At 37.6% G+C, this 22488-nt stretch overlaps 1 protein-coding gene across 6 annotated transcripts in view; it reads right to left on the bottom strand.

The window, feature by feature from the left end:
• Positions 1-22488, bottom strand: part of Sgce (sarcoglycan epsilon) — a 69580-nt gene that overhangs the window by 34424 nt on the left and 12668 nt on the right. For 3 of the 6 annotated variants that reach the window (XM_057777985.1, XM_057777995.1, XM_057778022.1), the window contains exons 2-5: positions 19005-19112; positions 8772-8894; positions 7505-7662; positions 2140-2212 (exon numbers count right to left, since the gene is read on the bottom strand). In XM_057777985.1, coding sequence (XP_057633968.1) covers positions 2140-2212; positions 7505-7662; positions 8772-8894; positions 19005-19112 — 462 coding nt within the window. The remainder of the gene's footprint in view (positions 1-2139; positions 2213-7504; positions 7663-8771; positions 8895-19004; positions 19113-22488) is intronic. The other 3 variants (XM_057778004.1, XM_057778013.1, XM_057778030.1) reach the window with 1 other exon arrangement.

Genomic DNA, 22488 nt, shown 5'->3' with positions numbered 1-22488 from the left:
AGCAGGCCTCTGAGGTGCTAACCCCAATCTAGGGATTCACTTTTTATGCAGTCTTCTTGAGCACCATGCTGTGAGGCTACATGACTAATTTCCCATGAGGTCACTCAGAGTAGAAGACAGCTGGCCAGAGTGCTGGGCTGAGCACGAGTCCCCTGATTTACAACTTTGTTATTCCTTCCTCTAAAGCTTATCTGGGACAAATAGCATGAGTGAAGGCCATGTTCAAAGACCGTCATTCTCAAGTGCATATGAATCTTGTCCAGACTGGCAAGGACAAATGTGTGACCTTTTTAGTTTAGTGGTTTTCAAACCGTTTGGGGGTCACTGAACCCTATGTAGAAAAGAAGTGGAGCAGAGCTGCCTAAATTCCAAATAGAGACTTCTAAAATCTTCTCCTCCTCCCTCACTAAGACAGCTTCTACCTACCTCATGCAGATGAAGAGCCCCTAAGGCTTACTCTTGACCCTCCTGTTGGGTAGTATTCTCTCTCATACCAGGAACCAGGTGAATATGGATCCCTGGGTGACATTAACACCTATAGTAGCTTCTGAATGTTCACTTTCTACAGCAGAGACCAGTCTAGAGAAAGACAGAGTTCCAACTGCAGACCAGGCTCTCTTCCAGTCTGCCATATCTGACAAAGATCTGGTCTCTTCAGCCTATAATTACAGGGTCCGAGAGCCCAAAGTCACCACGGGGTATCTATGTGACTCAAGCCATGAATTCACAGATTGGAAGAAAAAGGAAAAGACAATGACTCTGCCCACTCAAGAGTTCCCAATTCTACAACAATAGCTTAACTAGACACAACTATCCAATCCTACTTAAGTCAGGAACCAGTTTCCCTGATCTATGGGTGCCTAGAGACCATGCAGAAGGCAGGAGTGAGGGGAGGGAATGCTTCACCGTGCTTGGTTTTTTATAAGAAAAGCGCTTTACATTTTAACCTGGCAGTTGTCTGCAGAAGGTACTATTAAAACACCTAAGGTTCAAGTCTTCAAGCAGTCTTTCCAGGTACACATTACCAATTTTTGTATTTAATTCTCCTTTGATATAGTCTAAGAGCAACTTGTAGCTCAGCTTAGCTGAGTTATAAATTTCAAAATACTTGTTTCTGGCAAATGCTTTTGTTTGTCTGCTTTCTGCTAATAAACAGGAGCAGTAATTCCCCATCAGGAATGCTCTCTTATTTTGCTCTTTTTCAGAAGAAAAGATCTGTCATAGCTCCCCTCCTCTTGGTGCCTTCACTAACAGAAGTAGAGTATCCCATAATTTTCTAATGCTACCTAAAATGTCTTCTCATTCTTTTTTAATACTTAAGCCTCAATAGGTGAATCTCTACGAGGTTGAGGCCAGCCTGGTATACAGAGCAAGTTCCAGGACAGCTAAGGTTACACAGAGAAACATTATTTCAAAAAAAAATAATCATCATCATCCCTCAAGTCTGAATATGGGATGGTAATATTTTCCCCTTTCCTCCCTTGAGGCCCTCAACCTATCTTCCCAGGAACCATTCCCCTGCCCCCACTCTCAAGTTGGTAGCCTTGTTAGAACATTCTAAGTGTTAAATACATTTCCTAGTCTTTGTCAAAATGGGGTCAAATATAAGCATAATTTTATGCTTTCTGTGTCCCCAACCTTCAAAATCCTCAGGAAATCACTTACAGTTTGAGTATGTTCTTCTAAATTGTTGATGGACTCTTATTTACACAATGAGCAAAATTAGCTAATTAGCAAACAGTGTACCCCACTCCCCAAATCAGTTTATCTTCACCTGCAGCTAAACTGCTACTTACAATTACATTGACGTTCAATATAAAAGTAGTGAACAACTACTCTGTCTTTGGACTCAACTCATAGGCGTTAGAGCAAGCCTGGAAGCATCTTAGGCCCCTTCAGCACTGATGTAGCAAGGCTTGAAGACACCAGCATCTGGGAAGAGCCATCCTCAGTTCGTCAGCATAGCACATCACTTTTATAAAAAGTTAGAAATGGCTTGCTTTTCTTCCTGCATTTTACTATTTCATCAGTTATAATAGGTATGCGATGCTTTGCAATCCATGATTATATTTTATGTTTATAAATGCAATGAAATCCTTCTTAAAAATAAGAAATGATCGACATATTTTCCATACTTACCTTCTGCTGACATTATATTAATTATCAAATTATGCCTTGCAGTCTCAAAGGTACGTCTATTATAGGCAGTTATCTGTTAGAAAAGGAAAATTATGTTTAGAAAGTGAAATGTTTTAGAAAATACAACTCAATAAAGGCAAAATGAAACAAATCATTGCTTTTCCTATTTTTATTATTTGTTGATTTATCTAGAAAACTTTCTTTCCTGGGCAATAAAAATCCTAGGACTTTTAGCAGTATTGTAGGAAAATAATTAGTCAAGTCTACTTAACATGCTAAAACAAAAAGTTAAATACAAAAAATTCTTTTCTAGAAAGCCATTAGGCACAGGAGGGGGCACATAGATGGGTCACTATGAACCATTAGTGACTTGCTGGTGACAGTAAGATTAAACAACACACACACACACACAGAGAGAAAAACTTAAAATATATGGTTGTGCTTGTAAATGAATTTAAGAATCATCATGAAAAGTACATTTTAACCACGCACACCAATGTTGCATTTAGTGTCGAACTGCACAACAATCGGTCAAAAGATGCCATAAATAACCCTCTCATGATGTAGATATACCTCAGAGTAAAGCAGTGCGGGTGACCGTCTATAAACTTAGAGCACATGCTCAAAAGCCACAAATCGGTGTTTCATACAGCCACATGTTAGTAAACATTTGCAGGCTCAGTGAGCTTCTATCAAAGTCAGCTCAGAAGGGGCTCCCGAAGACAAACAAAACAAAGGCTGGAGAACTCAAGGGATGATTAACTTTGAAACAGGCATTAAATGGTGCAGACACATCCGGAGTACCTCAGCAAAACCAAAAGAGCGTCAAACTCTTTAGAGTCCAGGTACTAGGTTTCTGACGATGACTGCAGCTGTAGGTGACACGGAGACAGAAGATTGGGAGGAAACTGACTCCAGCTACTAGAAGAGACCCCTGTGTGCAACAGGCACTGCAGATCTCTACATATCAACAGGAGCTGTGCAACAGGCACTGCAGATCTCTACATATCAACAGGAGCTGTGCAACAGGCCCTGCAGATCTCTACATATCAACAGGAGCTGTGCAACAGGCCCTGCAGATCTCTACATATCAATAGCTGTGCAATAGGCACTGCAGATCTCTACATATCAACAGGAGCTTGGCCAGAAGTAGGTTACACTCCTTGGGAATACTGAAAGCTAAAACAGCAAGATTCAGAATTGGGGGATAAATAATTTCAAACCTTTGGCAATGTTTGTTCTGAACAGCACACTAACCCACAGAGTTAGTGGAGTTTCTCTCTCTCCAACTTGTCGAAATTCCATTGGCATTGCCACTTTCTTCCTCAAGTCAAACAGTGACCTGAGACTGTTACCAAAATAAGGAGGAGAGAGAGTGCAAAGTTCTGACCAATAGACCACCAGGTATGGTGGATACCAAAACTAAATAGGAGATATTTTTCTAAGACAGCAAATGAAAACATTAAAAATAAGTTGTACTTGAAAATTTTTGTGATTTAAAAATTAGCCTTTACTCATTAGCTTACACAAATAATATATACTAATTAATTAATTTGCCATGCTCCCCCCAATAATCATAATCATATTATCAGTGGAAAAAAGAATGACTGATCTTCTCCAATGTGCTATTATTGTGAGCTTTTGGCTCAGAAGAGATGAGTGTTTTAAATTAAAAACAGTAGCCTTCCCAATTTGTCTCAAATTTCATGATTGCAAGTTTCTTTTTTAAAAAATCTCAGATTACTAGAGGAAGTGAAGAACATTTCATATTAAGAGAAAAAATTAATTACCTGAATGTATATCTAATGTTTAGTGTTAGCAGCTACCCCAGAACAGCATGCTCTTCCTCACTCCTGCTCAGATATTTAAGATCTATAATGACCTCAATCAGATTTTCCTTACTTCAGAAATATGAAGTGCTTCAAAACAAGATGGAAGAGGCTTTAGTCTTCATACTCTCTTTCTAAAGTAATGCCTAACCAATTTTAGATGTTTATAATCTAAATATTTCAAATTCATAGCTGCTGAATGGATTAATTCATAGATTGATATAATTAAATAATGTTTTAAGACATAAAATTTGACTAAATAGAATAATATATAAAATCCTATACACTTTTTACACTATATAGATATATTTGTCTTCTATAAAACATTGTGCTGAGTTTTCATCGGCACTTATTAAGCATATTATTTAATGTCTGTGGTGATTTATAAGAATGTCTTGACTGTTCTAGAACTCCCCTCGACAACATTACGGCTCACCTGTGTTGGCCCAGGCTGCTTTCCAGCAATAGTTGAACTGGATGTTTAAAATCCCATTTACTTAATGAGATTAAGATTTCATTTACCTATTTACTTAAGAGCTCATTTGCTCATTACAAAAATATGTAGACTTCAAATATATTGCTTAGTTTTGTTTGTTTTTGAACACTGTAAGACTATTACTTTATATATCATCCACATGTTCTCCTGAAGGTCTGTCTCCCCACCTCCCATCCGACAGTCTGCTTAAACCTTATCCATGTTGTTGGACAAGGCTCAGTTCAGTTTTGCTCTTAGTATCTACCACATATACACAACACAATGCATGTACCTAGCTCTTGCTCACAGCCTTTAGAGTCTGTTGTTTTGTGGGTTTCCAGTGCTCCGCTTCATGAACAATGTTCAAGGAGTATGTCCATACATGTCTTCAGGTGAGTTTTTACAAGTTGCTTGTTTGGGTGGATACCTAGAAGTGGGACTGCTTTGTGACACAACACACTGATACTTACTCATGGGACATAATTTAAGACTGATCCCATAGTAGTTATGTCAACCTCCACATTTCTCTGCAATGAATCTCACTGATGGTAAAATTCTCATTATTGTCTGAATATGTATGTTCCTCATTACTGGTTAAGAATAGACATCTTACTTGGTCTCATGACTATTTGTGTGTTCTGTTCAGTGAAATCTTTTTTTTATTGAATTGAGGGTCTCTTTTCGATTTCACATGCCTATGTCAGGAACATGCAATAACATCTTCTGCTCTTTTATTTCTTAAAGAATCTCTTTTGATGAATAGTTCACAAATATAAGAGTGAAAACTATGCATTTTTCTCTCAAAAATATGCAGTTTATATTTAAGAAATCTATTTTTGTCCCCAAGTCGGCAAGAGTCTTTTGTATTTTAATATAATAGTTTAATTTTTTTGTTTCTCACATTTAATGTCTAATCTACCTATATTTTTGCTTGGCATTTAGTATGAAGGATCTAACTCTATGGTTGGTATGAAGGATCTAATTCAAGTGGCTAACAAATTTTCTGAGCACTAGTTAAGAAATAGACATTCCTTTTTCCAATGACGTGTGGCACCAACTCTTCAAACATCTGTCACTGTTTCTTGTGTGGTCTGTTTCTGTCCTTGCTACTCAACCTTTCAGCCCATTTGTCCACCCCTGTGCCACTGAAACTCTGTGATCACCACCATGAGTTTCTGGAAATCTGGATGCCTATGAGAGAAAAGAAAACTTCCCCTTCATTCTTCTTTACTAAGGCTTAGTTGTTTCCAGAAAATAGCCCTCCCCATACATGTAAGAAACAGTTAAGTTCTACTTTTAAAAATCCGCTGGAAACTATATTGGTGTGCACTAAATCTATAGATCAAGGGAAATTATGCCATTATCACACTATCTTCCTATCACTGAAATTATCATCTATTTATGCAAATTTTGTATTCATTGTGTTTTATTTACTCCTGGTACCTTATAATTTCTGTCTCTATTGAAAATATGTGCTTCTTTGAAGCATCTATTTTCTCAATACTTTTTATTCAGTGCAGAAATAAAACACATTTATGTTTACCCCACAGCTGATTGGTAGCCTTTGATAATATTTTAATAGTCAATAGACTTTATACTATTGAGTGTTCAATTTCTTTCAAATCATTGGGGATTTGATTTCATGTTCTTCTCTTGACTAGCTATGACTTCTAATATATCCTATAATAAAATATAGAGGATGTCATTCTTGTTTTGTTCCCAAATTTAAGCGCGATTTCTCTAATGTTTCTCCCACTGAGAAAGATGTTTGCTATTCTTTTGGGAAAAATTATCAGGTTAAGGAAGATCAATTTCATCCTTAGTTTAAAAAGTGCTCAACAGAGGAACTGGAGAGACAGCTCCTCGGTTAAAATCATTTCCTGTTGTTACAGAGGATGCAAGTTTGGTTCCCAGCACCCACATCAACAGTGAAACTTTTATCTTTTAAAACTAGAACTTTTAAAGGAACTATTCATTCAAATTACCATTACCATTGTTGCTGGGGGTTTTAACTTCTCATGTCTTATATGTATGCTGATATTAGAAAAAAACTGGGGAATTAAAACACGCCAAAGGCGTTCAGAATACAGGTTAACCCTACTATCACAGCTTGCACAGCCTTTGGGGGTTTGCTTAGCAACACTAGTAACTTGTGCCTATCACCTGTCCCCTAGAATGTACCTTAACTTCTAACCACAAATACAGCTCTCTGAGTTCATCTACTTTTACACCTCCCTCAGTTTTTTGGATTCGGGATGGGGTGGGTGTACTTTTATTGTTTGTTTGTTTTGTTTTTCAGTGCTGGAAATGAACTTGCATATGCTTGTCATCTTCTCTACCTTTAAGCCAGAGCTCAAACCCTATTTTCAAAACCTAGAAGGCTTCCTTGACTGTATGAACTGCCCCAGCAGCTTCTATGCTAGTATTGGGTAGGCGTGTTTCTCCCCCACTCTTCAGCCCCTAGACCATATCGCATGGTTGAATGCACTTGTCACTCATCCTTCCAGCCTTAGTCACCTTTCATGATGTTTGCTAATTAAGATGTCTAGTGATTGACTTTCTTTCAATAAGTATAAAATTTGAATAAAAAAATATAGACTTGACTTGGCAATATGACTCAGTGGGTAAATATACTTACTACCAAGCTCAAAGACCTGAGTGTGAGCCTCAGAACATACATGATAGAAGGAGAAACTTCTGAAGGTTCTTCTCTGACCTCTACAAATGCATCAAGGCACACGTACACCTCACACATACACACACACACATACACACACAAATAACTGAAATATAGAACAATTAAATGTTTTAGGTTTGCATTTATCTTATTAAATAGATTTTACATTAATCTATTTCTTTAATAATTTTTACTAGTTTATTTTATCATTTTTAATATAAATGTTGAAACAGCAAACTTTATAAAGAAGAATATTATGTGTCAAACACTAGCGAGTACATTTCTATGTTTTAAAAACTCTTAAAAATCACTTCCATGTAACTTTAATATCCACATTTAAAATAAATGACAAAAAAATAGCATTTCCCATTCAAAATAAATTACCTCAATGATTGTTGGTTTCCCCACATTTTCAGCTGTTGGGGACCCATACAGAACCCCATCACTGTATGGTGTCCTTTGGATGTATCGAAGCCATCCAGGTCTGTCTGGGTAACCCATTAAATTTGTGTTAAATGTTATGGGATCATTACTAACCTCACCTAGATAAGGAACACAGAATTAAGACATGAAACAGTTATTTTCATACATGTTTCTTTGGTGCTTTCAGTCAGAACATTCCATCAGAAAAAAAAAAGTTTTTGACATTTGTAGCAACCTAAATATACAAATAAAATATTTATCTGGAAATTTAACTTTAATTACACACATAATAAAAATATCCTTTTGATTATTCAATTGGTTTTGAGATCAAATAAATAAGCATAGTAGATTCTAACAAATTTCTTGGTTTTATTTTGAGGATGATACTTTAGGGAAGTTTTGCCAGTTAGAAAACAAGTATCATTCACAAATATCTCCCAAGATGCATTCATTTGTTTGTGACAAACCTTCCCTGATCTTCAAACATTATAAGAGCAACACCGAGGAGTGGTCAGATAATTATGAATGTGTCATAATGTGTCATGACTACATACTTTTCCTATATGTAACAATTGCTGTCTGAAAGGCCTGGCCATCTAGTTTTCTAAAAAATGAATATTTCATAAGAAAATACTTTAAAATTAATAGAGGAAAAGACTCTTTTAATTATTAAAAACAGATCTATCTTCACTTTATTAATGTGGTCAGATAAATTGCTATTCACCATATAGCCCACAAAGAATAATTGTATGAATTTTAATATTAAACATGTATTTTGAAAAGTTAATTTTCAAAAGTCATTTTTGTTACTGATTTAATGTTTTCTCTTGCTATTCTTTCTGTATCTTCATTAGTGTGACAGTACTCGTGATAATTAACATTTAAACCAACAGGGAATTAAATAAGAAACTAAGTCCGAGTACAGAAACTCATAACTGGGTACAGCTGTAATTATTTTTGTGTGACTAAATGTAGGTCACTTGCCAGGCAGGGATGTAACACTCAAGACTGAAACTTAAGAAATACCTATTCTCTAAAATTAAAAAAAAAATTCCTTTTATAATTAAATTTCTAGTCTGAAAATGAGAAAGATCCTACAACAACCAATTTTTCACATATCCAAATCATTTTAAAAAGTGTTAATCATGTTTGATCTCATATCGTTCAGGTTCTGTACAGTGAACAAAAGGAAATATTTCCCCCTACTTCCCTCCTGCCAAGAACCTACCGGGCTTTGGATAAGGAGGAAATTCACCCTTGAAATACTCTCTCTCCAAAACATGAACAAAGAGGACCCCTGCAGACGGGTATACGTTCCGGTCAGCGTGCACCTTTGAGAAAAGAGTGTACACTGAAAGCAAAGGGAGAGAAGAGAGAGGTGCTAATGAGAATTGCCCTCAATGACTGAGCAGTGACTATAGAAATGGTCTCTCTACGCAGAAACTGCCGAGAACCAAAACAACACATGAGGGAACGTGTTAGTACATATGTGATTGAAAGGGAAACAATTTTAGGACAAAGCTAAGAAAAATTTTCCGACTTGTGTTTAGAAACCATTAAAATACTGCACAAGTAAAATGACACATGTTATATTTAGTATTTTTAATTGCCATTAAGCATAAAAACATAAATATCATTTTGATGATTTATTTTTGTCCAAAATATTACATACAAAATATATATAACAAGAATTGACAAACTTCATAATTACTAGAGCTTTTTCTCTTTCCCTTTTTAAAAAGAAAATATATTATTAGCACTTTTAAAATGATAAGCACTATGGCTTTCCAAGTAGAGGCAAGTCAGCCCATATAACTCTCACCAGACTCACTTATACTTATGAAGATGTGCTGACGACTTTCTCCATGCATTACTGAAACCTTGTCTAGAAACAATTACTTTATTTCATGTCTCCTGATTTTAGCATCTAATAATTAAAATAGCATAATTTACTCCATTATGCTCTCTCCTAAATAAGCAGCAACAATTGCACAGTTCTGAGCAAGTCATTCTTTAGGCGAAATGGGACCAATTTCATGATTCACTATGGCTTAGGACATAAAATTTCAGTGTACAAAAATGGCTAAGTTAGTCTGACTAGTTTCCACCTCTTTTTTTTTTCTCTGATATCATCATCTCCACCAACACATCACTGTCAGCACCCCTTGTCACCTCTGCAATATCTTTTGGGATTCTAGTTTCATGATTGGCAGTAGCTGCAACCTCTAGACAGATACACCCTACTCATCCCGTTCTTCCCCTTAGTCACTGATGGATTTGTAAATGTCACCATTAACCTGAGAAACCCCAAGACTTCTCACACCAAGCTCAAAACTCACAAAAAGCCCTTAGACCGCCAGATCATTGACAGTAAAGTTTTTAGTATTCAAAAGGAAACAAAACAAAACAAAAAAGCTACCACAAAATGTACCCCCCCTCTGAGAAACCTTGTCCCTCTGTTCTGTGGAGAGCTACCCCTAAAAAAGAAGTCTGAACTAAAACATTTAACTTGTAGTTTCATGTATCCATAATTTGGGTACTAAAGACACAACTTCAAAGTCTATGGAGCAGTCAGAAGTGGTGGCTCATGCCTGTAATTCTATCACACAAGAGATTTGTATTAGGATTGCTTTAAGACAGTCTTGGTTATAGAATAAGTTCAGGGTAGCCTGGATTACAGAGCAAGATCATGTCTCAAAGTAACCACAGCAAGAAAGGCTATGCATCCAAATAAATAAATAAAAAAACAAATAAATAAATGAAGCTGCAAGATAGTTTAGCCAGGTTAAAAGACACTGCTGTGTTTGGTACTGGTGTTCCGACTGTCAGCTTCTGCTCACAGACAAGTTACTCACCTGGGGAAATGATGATCACATTCCAAATAATAATCACTGAATCAGAGAAATATTATAAGGATGGAAAATAAGAGAATCTGACTTTCTTTGCCCCAGTTGAATAACACAATGTATCCTAAATATCAATGGTGTCAGAAATGGGAAAACCTCAGAGCTCCAACCCTGCTTCCCACAAACCAACTCGGGAGACCAACATCTTCTTAACCAGGTATTATCCCAGAGATATAAGATGCTCTGGCAATACTAGCAAGGGTAGTCTGACTTTGGAAAGATCTGGTAAAAAATTAAGAGATTTAATATTTTTCCTAATAGTAGTTGTTTGTAAGCCAGAAACAGGATATTCAGGCATTCAGCAATGAAAACATGCAGGATGCAGGAGTGGGCTGTCATGGGGAGCCTTTAAAGGAAGTGAGTAAGCCAAACAAGCACAATCCTGGGGTTCATGGCAGAAGAAAACAAAACTGGGAAAAGAATCAAATTGAGAAGAGTTTCAAACTGCTTCTGAGAAATTATCTTTCTCTATATGACAGTTGTTAAAATTCCTACTGCAACCTTATATCCAAAGTACAGGAATATTTAGAATGATCTAAATGAATCTCTTCTGAACTTATCTGATTTATTAATCTTCCTAGAGATGAAAACACCGTGCTGTGCAACACTGAGTTTTATTTTCCTTGTCATTTTTTAATACCTTGAGGAGTGTTGAGCATATTTAAATAGGTTTATAAATGCCTCTGGAATGAATGAATACATTCTAATAGAAAGCAATGCAGAGACAGACACAAGTCTCACGCTAGGGAGCTAAACATATATGACACTTAATTTAAGGTATAGTATTTTTGAAGATTACTATCCTCCATTTCCATCATAAAGTAATAGCCTTCTTTAGTGTTTGCTACACAAAGTGATATATATGTCAGTTTGTGAAGCAAAAGGAAATGTTTCTCATGTTAAATAAGACTGAAATAATTCTATTTTCTATATAGCTCTCATAGAGCCTAACATGAACCCATTAAAGGGCACCTATCATTCTATATCACCCCACCATGACTAGTATAGAACACCTCAAATTCTGCCCTCACAAAACAAAACACACAAACAAAAACTTTTTCTTCAATGCACAGTGTTAAGCCACAATTCACCATGGCCCTCTCAGGCTTTGAGATGACATGCACATTTTTCTTTATTCATGTATACTCAATTGCCGTTGTGCAATCTACTGAGCTGTACCCTTGCTGGTCAGTTACCTTGGAAACTCACAGTAAAGCCTTCTTCACTTAAGTATAGTGTGCCACTCGATGGAGAAAAACACGATACAGATGCATGATATAGTCATCATCTAGAGATGGAAAATGACTAAGCCACTGTTTTGTTTGTGAAAATAATACTTCCTTTCTGTATGATAGGTTTAAATTAGGGGCGCCCACAAAACATTTTTAGAGAAGAGCCCTTTTCCTGTTCCTTTGTGATTTGCAAAACAAGGAGCTCTTCACGAGAGGCTATTTGGGCAGTATTTACACCTTTGCTTCTTTTCAAAAGCAAAATGCCATAGAATTTGAAGCTTTGGGCTGTTGTTCTTCTAAACATGGGCGATGTCAATAATGTTCACGGGTCCGCACATTACCCCTAGAGACTGCTTCTTTTAAGAGTTAATGCCCGCTGCATGCACAGGTGCCGAGGTTGCATCCACAAACAACAAACTTGATACATACTCTTTCTTAATAACAAATATGGAAAATGAAACATAAACACCCTAAGAAGCCACAGCACAGAGATTTGATCACCTCCACAATATACATGTGTACAGCACTGTAGTGCTAATCAAGCCAGGGTCACAGGGTCTGGCCTCTCTGTGTCTTGTATGGTTCCGTAATCGTGTACAGCTGCAGATCCATCACCTCTGCAAGCATGTCACTGGAAACAAATGAAACTGAAAACCAGCATGGAGCTAAATCCCTGCAAATCTAGCAACATTAGTGGACAAAACAATTAAAGCAAAAGTTTAACCCATGGAGAATCAAAATCAGCATTGTTAAATAGAAGAGACGGCTATGGTTATAAAGATTAAAACTTTTGAAAATATACTGCCATAAGCAATATAATTTATTTTTAAAAAACAACTCATGTCTGAATAAATAAGAGCCAAAAGGAAAATAGTGTTGGAAAACAATTTAAATATTTTACCTTCCCTAAGCTCCTATGTCTCTCATTACCAAGAGACCAAAACCTTATGCACAGAAATATTCTTTGCATGTTTTGTCACAGGGAATATAGAAAAGGTCAGGGCATTTCAACAACTCTGTATTATACGACAGTAGATAGCCAAGAATCAAATAATAGATCTTGACAGAAGTACCAATAAAGTGGGGCCTCACACTAGCTAAATTGTGCCCGTCTTCCCTGGCTAAGTCTCTGTTAGGAATTTTCTCTCTGTGTGAAGAAGAAGGTAAGCGTGGCATCAGTGTGCTTCCTTACAATTACCTTAAAACAAAAGCAAACACGGGCGGACTTCACAAACACTGAAGTTTGAAAGAATCACGCTGCTAAAGAAGCTGTAAGAGATCTTCACGATTGCTGTGATCATTACTGAAATAGGTAAACAGACACACATACCATCCCATCTTTACAAAGAGTCCAAGGAACACGTCCCGGCCCTTTCTTCTGCGTCACTAAGAACAAGGACACAGCCATAAAGATAAAACAGACACTGAGCGTGAGGCCAGAGAACTCCAGCTACGTTTAATCTTAAACCCGTCTTTCTTCGCAATCTTTGAGAATGTCATAAATTATTGCCAATAAGTGTTCCAAGTAGTCTTTGTTAGGCACCAATTATGCGAATGGCTCATTTATAGGAGCTTTATCAACAAATTGATGGCTTTAAAACATCCACTTATATTGTCATCTTCTCATTTTAAGGTTTACAAGGAATAAAATCTCAGATTACCAGGAACTCCACAGAATGGAGCTAGGAGAGGGTTGCTGTTCTTAAGGTAGCAGCAGTTGATCCTTTTTCATAACATTGTAAGGTCATCATTTTGCACATCAGTTACCGCATGCCACTCTATTATACAGGGGCCGTATGTCATTGACAAATCACACGAGTGGGTCCCAGTAGGCTAATGCATTTTAAGGCTGTGTGTTTTTATAGATTTTGTTTTCTCCACCGGTAGACAAGTTGTCAGCTGTCATTTCTCATTGCTATCAGTATGTTTTCTATAGCAGCTTTTCTAGCCTTTTAAGTTTGCCATTATTAACCTGATGCAGGTTTAAAAACCAGACTAGCAAACGAGGTGGACTGTGTGCTAAATTAAGAGAAGATACGTGCCGTTTCTGTGTGTGCACTGCTCTGCTAGATGTGAAAAAACAGAAGCCTGCATTTGAAGCATTAGCTGCCCAAGGACCCTTTTGTGGTGTATTTCCTGGCTCCGAGCTCACGCTGTATGCCTTTGAATAGACTCTCTTGCTATACTCAGGAAAGTGGCATTCCTTGAGGCAAAAGCAGTATAAACTCTGCACTATAATACATTCAGAAATAAATAAGTGTACAATTGAAAGTCTTAATTCAATCCAGATGTTATGTAAACATGAGCTGTCAAATCAAAATGAACATAAAGGGTTAAGTGAAATAACTTCATGTTTGCTATGCGGGAAACAGACTGCATAATTTAAACAGACCTACGGATTAAATATTACTCCCAGCAGGAGTAACCTAAGCAGCCAAAAAAAAAAAAAAAAAAAAGCACCAAGCTACTATAAGGAATAGCTTTCGCATGAGAAATGACAAGTTTCTTTCTAAAATCATCTCAGTTTTATCAATGTGCCCTTCGTGTCCAGTCATTGGGAACTATCAAAAAAGTACTCAGGGAGACAAATTATTTAAATAAGACAGCATATATATTTCCAACTGTTCACAGCATTATCTTAATGGAAAATACTACCTGGAAGAAATGAGATAAAAATTGTGAAGAAGATTTTCCAGGATGTTCAAGCTATAAGGAGAGCACTGATCAGGCACCTTTCTTAATATAACTTAAAAAGCGAAGCTTGACCTAAGCAACTAGGCATGAGTGTCCTGAAAATCAAACATCATAAGTACTAGCGGGGGAAATGAGACTTCATTTTTCATATTACAGCTTTAAGGGGCTTAACAATCTCCTTGAGCCTCAGAGCCCCTGCATAGCCAACACCACCGAGAAGCCGCTACTCAGCGCACCGGAGCAACCTGCAAGACGAATCCCTTTGGCTCTCTGACTCAAGATAATTCACCTCGGGATCTGCAGTGCTTAATAAATGTATGAATTCCTTCCTAATTCATTTTAACAAGTTATTACACCCTTAAAATTAAAATTTAATTATTAAACCAGAGAATTACTGTAGAAAAATATTTTAAGAGATCTTAATATCCAACCAGATAAACAATGTATTTTCTTCTTTTCTTTTTTTTAACGTCTCAGTAAGATTTATGCTAGGTTTGATCAATTCAGCTTTATAAATGTTGGCTTTCAACTGAAAGCGTTTCTCTGCTGTCAGCCCTTCACCTCGGGGTATCAAAGGCCAGCGGGCCGTTCATTTAGAGGTAGGCAGCTTTGTTTCCCTAGCAGTCACAAACTGTCCATGCTAAGCTGCGGGATTCGTCCTAAGGAAAGCACTAGAGTGCCTCCTTTGCTGAGAGACACAGACACTTCTATTCATGGGAGGCGGAAAACATGGCTTGGATCTTTTTATATAAAAAGGCAGAAGAATTTCTTCATGAAAAATTTTCTCCCTAGCTTAAGACACTAATTTTAATTTTTCTAAATTGGAATTATCTTCTTGATTATCTAATCAAATGTATTTTCCTCTTTGCTTGTGTGGCTTAAATGTCAATAAAAAAAGGGTACAAACTATTGTTAATGGGTGATCAATAGAACACGGGATTTGGAGAATGCCAAAAAGTTGAAAAGAGTTTTATGTGCCATGCTAGCTAGGCATGCAAATATCTTTATTAAAAGACAGATCAAAGCACTCCTTCTGACCCAGACATGGCCTCAGCATCCGACACAAGCCAGGATTGACATGCATTTGCTTCCCTGGAAGAATAAGTCCCTCATTTTACTGTGTAGGCTGTTCACAGAAGTGAACTCAGAGAGACTAAATGTTTGTTTCACAAGTATAGATGCAGGACCGACAGATCAGCCATGGAGTTTATCAATCTGACAATACAAAACACAAGTTAACACATTCAGTAGTTAATGGCTCTGCTACAATAAGATTGTTTTATGTTGTTTATATTGCATAGCTCCTTATCTTTCTTAATTTCTCCGTGATTTATAAAGAACCAGAACTTGATCAGATAATCTAAGCTTCTCATTTCAGAGAATCTTAATTACACTTCAGACAAGAAAAGGCGACTGTATACACACAAACCTTAACAAACTCAAGTAGGAAGAAGCCTACATAGTGGTTTATAAGAGGAGGAGGCATCTTAACATCGTAGCTAAAATTCAGGAGGAGAGTCTCACATATATTGTACATGGTCCTTTAGAGTCTTAAAATTTTGAGATTCTACTCCCAATTTTACCTCCTATCATAGGCAAAGGAATATTTTCAGCCGAGGGCACTTCCTGTTCCTCTGCGTTCATGGAATAAAAGAGGTAATTAAGAACCCTATCTCTATCTTCGAGTCTCGTGTCTCTCTCTCTGTGAGTGTGTTTGTGTGTCTCTCAGATTTACCTTTATTTTGTGTATATGTAAGAGTGTCTCACTGTGTGTGCTCTGGCACTGGAACTAGAGCTGGCTGGGAGTCACCTGTGTGATTTCTCGCAACTAAACCAAGGTCCTTTGCAAAGCAGCAAGTGCTCCGCCAGTGTGCCGGCTTTGTCTTCCTGACACTCATTTACTTGTCAATACAGCAGCCTTTAAGACGGAAGATTAAGCTATCTAATGCGCATACTATTTTATCCCCTGAATATTCAGTTAAAGTTTAACCTTTAAGTTGAAAATAATTAGGGAACCTAGGCACAATCATTTTGACTTTTGTCTTAATTTCTTAGAAAAAAGAAACCACAGTGCATGTCAAGCAGTAAACCTAAGGCTGACAAATTTTAGAATGTGAATCTTCCTAAAGAGGGGAGGATAACAAGAGGAAGCGAATACAAGAAGACAATCAAAGCTCACTACATGAATATATGGAAGTGTCAAATGGAAAAATATACTTCGTATAATTAACATGTAATGAAAATAAAAAGAAAAGTTAATTTTAAGTATATAAATATGAAAATATACTTCTTTTCATGTAAATTACCCTAAGGATACACATCACAGTTTTAATTTCTCGAAACTGTCGAATAGTGACTGGCATTTGTAGTCAAGGACATGACAGAGACGGGAACTCAGAGACAGCAGTGACAACATCCTCACTGCACAGGCTGCTAGTACTTGTTGCTAAGTCTTAAAGTAATGACCACTTCTCTTCATTATCATTAGTAAAACTAACAGCTTTCTCTACAAGTTATTCTAATCACTCAGAAGGACGCTGGATGTTAGATGGGATGAAGAAACATGGAAGGATAAAACATCTCAAGGATGAGGAAGTTAAGAGCAGTACAACCCAAACTGGTTTCATGGATAGTTTGAGAAGGGTTTTTATTTCTAGTTCTAGGGGGAGTATGTCTCAAGTTACACACTGAACATTAGTTTCAGGTCCAATTGTAAGCATGACATTGAAAAAAAGAAATCACCCTTTGGAGTTTCTAGTGGATGCTGTCTGTCCGTCTGTCTATCTGTCTGTTTGGAAATGCATCTCCTTCAGAGTAGATCTGGTTTAGTGACTTGGCTGGAGCTAACAGCTCCTTAAACAGGTCATTTTTGGCAAATCAAACAGGGACCAGAGGGGTATGGCAGAAGGCCTAAGAATCATTGTTTAAAACAAGATGAAGAATGAAAAATGAAAAGATCACTATAATTTATTACACAATTCTGTGAAGATCAGTGGAAGAATCTTTTGGAATCCCATGGGTATAGCAGAGCCAAAGAAGGCTCCATTCCTTTGGAAAGAACATGGTATAAGGAAGAGTGCTAACCAGAACAACGAAAGACACAAACACAACAGACCCACTGGGTTTTGATCCTACTGCACGTACTGGCTTTGTGGGAGCCTAGGCAGTTTGGATGCTCACCTTACTAGACCTGGAAGGAGGTGGGAGGTCCTTGGACTTCCCACAGGGCAGGGAACCCTGACAGCTCTTCAGGCTGTTGAGGGAGGGGGACTTGCTTGGGAGAGGGAGAGGAAAATGGAAGGCGGTGGCGGGGAGGAGGCAGAAATCTTAAATAAATAAATAAATAAATAAATAAATAAATAAATAAATAAATAAATAAATAAATAAAATAAATTCATCTCTTCAAAATAAAAAAAAAGAAAGAAAGAGGAAAGTGGCTATGTCAAACTAACAAAATAATAAGGGTTATCAGAGTGAGTCTTTTGAAGAACCTGTGGGAGAATCCACAGGACATAACCTAAAGAGGATGTGTGAAGAGGAACCATGAGCAATCCAAGAACGAGCACTCTAGTATTTTTTTAAGACAAATATTTTGCATCTTTTCATTGACAGTTACTGTTATAACGCTGTTATCTCCATACAGAAATGAGCAATGAAAGTCCCTTAAGATACCCAGATGTTTGTTTCAAAGACAGAGGCGATCCTGGGAAACTTTACCCTACTGTGAAACACACGTGGAGGGCGAAGATTCTAGTTGCTGCATAGTTGGGTACCAGTTATAAAAATCTTTGTGCCAACTTCAAAGGTACATGGAGAGACTCCTTTATTTTTTTATCTTACAGGAAGAACATTTTATGATATGAATTTGCTCTTTTCAAAATATTTTAACACTATCAATATTAAGCAAACATTTTGGTGACCCCAAAGTTACAGAAACCAGTCTATTATTTGGTTAATCTTTATAATCACATATAGCTAATGTTTAGGAAAGGAGAAAGATCTTAAAGATGAATAAACAAAAAATATGAAGTGAAAGTTTACAATGGCAACTGATAGTCTAAAAAACCAAATGCTTAGGCAGGCTTTTCCCCAAATGTATTGTTTCAAAGGTCATGTAATGTTGCTAATGGACACATTTATAGATAGAAAAATGTACAAGAATGAACCATCTTTCTAATAAAAATTAAGTACCAAGTAATTATTTAATAGCAGAACATCAATTTGGTTTTCAATCAAATCACCCAAAATTAGACAAAATATTTAAGGCTATTTTTCTAAGTTTACATAAAGTGTTTTAAAATCATAATTGTTAATTATACTTCTTAATTTTTTTCAATGTTTTCAATAGATTGTTATAATGAGCAGACTCAAGACGATTTTTGTGAGAGGCACAACAGAAGCTGGATGAGGGGCGCAGGTTAAAATCCAGAGTGATTTTTAGTTTTGTTTTTAAGGAAAACAGTGTATTAAGAACACAAGAGGATCAAAAGTCTTTTTAGAAGATTAGGAAAACAAAATTCTATTTTCCAGATTGACTTATTAAACACTCACTGCCACAGGGCTAGAGCAGAGCAAGAGGAACGCTGGACGTGAACACTGACTCCCAAGCAGAGGAATGCCTAAACTCACCGTCTTTCTTCCCGGCAGCCATTTTTCTGCTGATAATAAAACTGTTTGCTTGTCTGGTCTTCCAGTTAACTGTTCCATTTATGCCATCAGCACAGCTTAATAAAAAAGCTTTTCAGAATAAAACAAATGCACACAAAGAAATGAAATTAATGTCTAAGTAAAAAATGAGTATCACCGATACTGTTAACTTGGCTCAGACCACATCTGGTCAAAGTAGCTGCAGATGTTTATTACCTGCCAATGTGGGGAAGCTACAGGAATAACAAGTAAACAAGCATGGTTCCTGGTCCATACGGCGCTTACAGTGTGTGAAGATTCAATGCTAACTTCTATACAGAAATATTGATTATGAAATGACATCAATGATATCCGCGGATGGCCAAAGGCATAAGGGCCACAGAAACACTGGAGGGGAGACAATTATCTCTGGTTAGGAATTTTGCATTACATCAACCCAGAGCTGAGTTTGGAAATATTAAAGTGGCAGCGATGAAGAGGATTAGATAGGGCCCATAGATACGCTGAGACTATCCCAACAGTCACCTCAAAGCTAAGGGAAAAACAAAGAGGCGCCAGCCACAAGACCCAAAAGAGATAAAACTGAATACTTTTCAAACCTCAGGGTACGTAGATAAAGGAGAATCAAAGATGGCTTTGAAGGTTTGGTCTAGAATGATATTGGCCAGAAAAACCCAGAAGAAAGGTTAACTTCAGGAGAAAGATGATAATCAAATTGGAGATATTTTAAATTTAGGGTACCAAATGGACATCCAAGTGAACCTAGTTAAGAAGACAGGTCTACAGATTTGGTTCACAAGCAAATATAAAGGGGCTTCAGGTACAGACTTGAAGTCATTTCTCAACAGAACTGACTAGAAAAGCTGAAGTCCCAGTGCAACGCTCAAGCACACCATGCCCCCAGGGAAGACATTTGACACTCTTAAGCCATGAGGTGGTCTGGAGCACGTACAAAGTTCTTCCTGCTTCTCTTCATCCTAACTGCACATCTCACTGCTGACTCTCCAGTCCTTCCCTTACCTGGTCAGAGTCACGGAGTTAGCCTCCATTCTTTGGACAACACCAGCTCTCTAGTCTACTCTCCCTCTTTTCGCCATCTCAGAGAATTTGCTTCTGGGTTGAGCATGGCTGCGAAATTCCCTAGGGTTTACTCCAATTCATCTATCCTTTCTCCTAAACCCAAAATGCAGAAAAATAGAGCACATAAGGAGCTAGAGGAGTGACTCAGTGGTCAAGAACACTTTCTGTTCTTTAAAAAGACACTGGTTTGGTTCCTAATATCCAACTCAAGTAATCATGCCCTATTATAACTCAGGGGAATCTGACGCTTTATTCTGATCTCCTCAGGTATCTGTGTATAGGTTGGGCACAAGAGTTCATGCACACACGTACATTTAAAAACTAAAAAAGAAATGAGTAAGATAGAATGCACAAAATTGGCAGGGACAGTAAAAGTAGAATGTGCTAACATAAATACTTATATATCAAAATCAGAGAGTGAGTCCACAAAGACAAGACAAAGGTAGTCACAGGTCGAATGACAGAGTCTGAAACGCCCCATACACCAATGAAGAAATGTCAAGGAAGAGGGTTTGACCCATATCCTCACTTGCTACAAAGTGGTCAGAAGATGAGAGCATTAGAAAAAAGACCACTAGCTTTCAAATGTAGGAGCTTTACTTGTGACTGCCTGAAAGTGGAGTTCGAGTAAAGTGGAGAAAGGATAAAACTGCAAAGATCAAGATGCAGAAGCGCAGTCCCTCTGTGAGAGCAGTCAGCACGAGGAAGCTAAGTGGGCAGTGGCGGCGGGCAGGGTGGAGAAACGGTGGAGTCATGATAGCAGAGGCAAACCGAGGGTTTACGTTAGCACTGGAAAAGATGAGAGGAGAAAGAAAGGCATATAGAGATAAAGGAAAGAACAGTAATAATTGGGGCACAAGTCCAAGAAAAGTAGAACTTTTGGGGCTAGAAACAGACAATATAAATAAAGAAAATACTTCTTGAATGAGGAAGAACAACTGAAAACAAACATGTAGAGTCCCGAAAATTTTAACGCTAAAGGACATGAAATCAGACATTGTGAATGCATTTTCTTTTCACGTTGACTTTTGAGTAACATATTTAACAAACTAAATGAAAAATATCAAGTACCTGTAGAAAATGAAAAAGAAAAAGAAGAATGCAACTAAATCTAGACTCTATGGACTGTGGTAATACATGCCTTTGATTCCTGTGCTTGCAGGTAACAGCAGGGTAAAGAGATCAAAGACAGACAGACAGACAAACAAACAAATCCTGCAAAGCCCTGGGTCATAACCCACATAATCAAACAAGTATAAATCTTCGGGGAATAAGTGGGAGGATCTAGCACCCCACTGGAGGAAAGTACTTGGCTGGCACTCAGTTTTAAAACTATGTAAACTTAAGTGAACTAGCTCACTCTACTAAGTGGCTAATCTCAGAGTGACGTTCCTAATAAGTTTTATAACTGAAATTTGGATTTCTAAAGATGAAACACATGGTAGGCATTCCTAATAGCTTCAATTTTAAACAAAATCCAAAAACTGCTAACAATGTCCCATGACTCAGAAGTCCTCTCTAGGTCTCTTCATCTTTGGGTTCCAAAGGCAGCAAGCCTGGTTACACACCTAGGCAGCCCCTTCAGAATAAATGTCTCATATACCTTAAAAGCTTTATAGCAAATCTAAACACAACAGATATCCATGACTCTATAAAAGCTGGGTAGATGGGCTACACAATTTCATCACGTGATTCTCATAAACAGTTATGAAGTAAGTCCAGAAGACTGGTATAACATGAAAGAATATGAGTTAGCAGTCTGATTTGCTTGTATGTATCAAAACAAGAGGGAAACCAGCACTGAAACCCCTACCTCCTTACCCCCAAGCTAATCTATCCTAACAGTCAGAAGATGAGAGCCGCTGCTGAATGGTGAAGAAGCCCACCCTACAGATGCAGGAAGCAGACGACAAATTCAACTGGACTTTCCAGCAGCATTTAGATTTTACTGTTTCACACTGCCAGACCTTGAGTGAAGAGCTTTCATGTATTGTCTCACTCAATCCTTACAAACCCAAGGGACTCTATCAATGTGTTTGAAGATTACAGAGGCTTAATCTTAAGGCACAAGGTAGTAAATCCAGGAGGCAGACGGGGCTTGTCACTTCTCTGTGAACTGGGTGGTGACTCATCACAAAGGAAGCACGGGTTGAGAGACCAGATAGCACTGGGTTGATTCTTCCTCCCTTCAACCGCATCAGACTATGCTGTACACAGGAATCACCGCTCAGAGTTGATGCACAAAACCACATGCACTGTGCTTTATGAGTGATTCGAGGGGTTGATGTGCATAACTTTAATCCGTGAGATTTTCTTCTTCTACTCTCGCTTTCAGAACTCGACTAACCTAGTATGAGTTTTGCAGCCACTTTGTGTCCGTGGTTGG

The sequence above is a fragment of the Chionomys nivalis genome, chromosome 1, assembly GCF_950005125.1.
Source record: "Chionomys nivalis chromosome 1, mChiNiv1.1, whole genome shotgun sequence".
NCBI classification, from domain to species: Eukaryota; Metazoa; Chordata; class Mammalia; order Rodentia; family Cricetidae; genus Chionomys; species Chionomys nivalis.
This window is presented reverse-complemented; position numbering and strand designations above follow the sequence as displayed.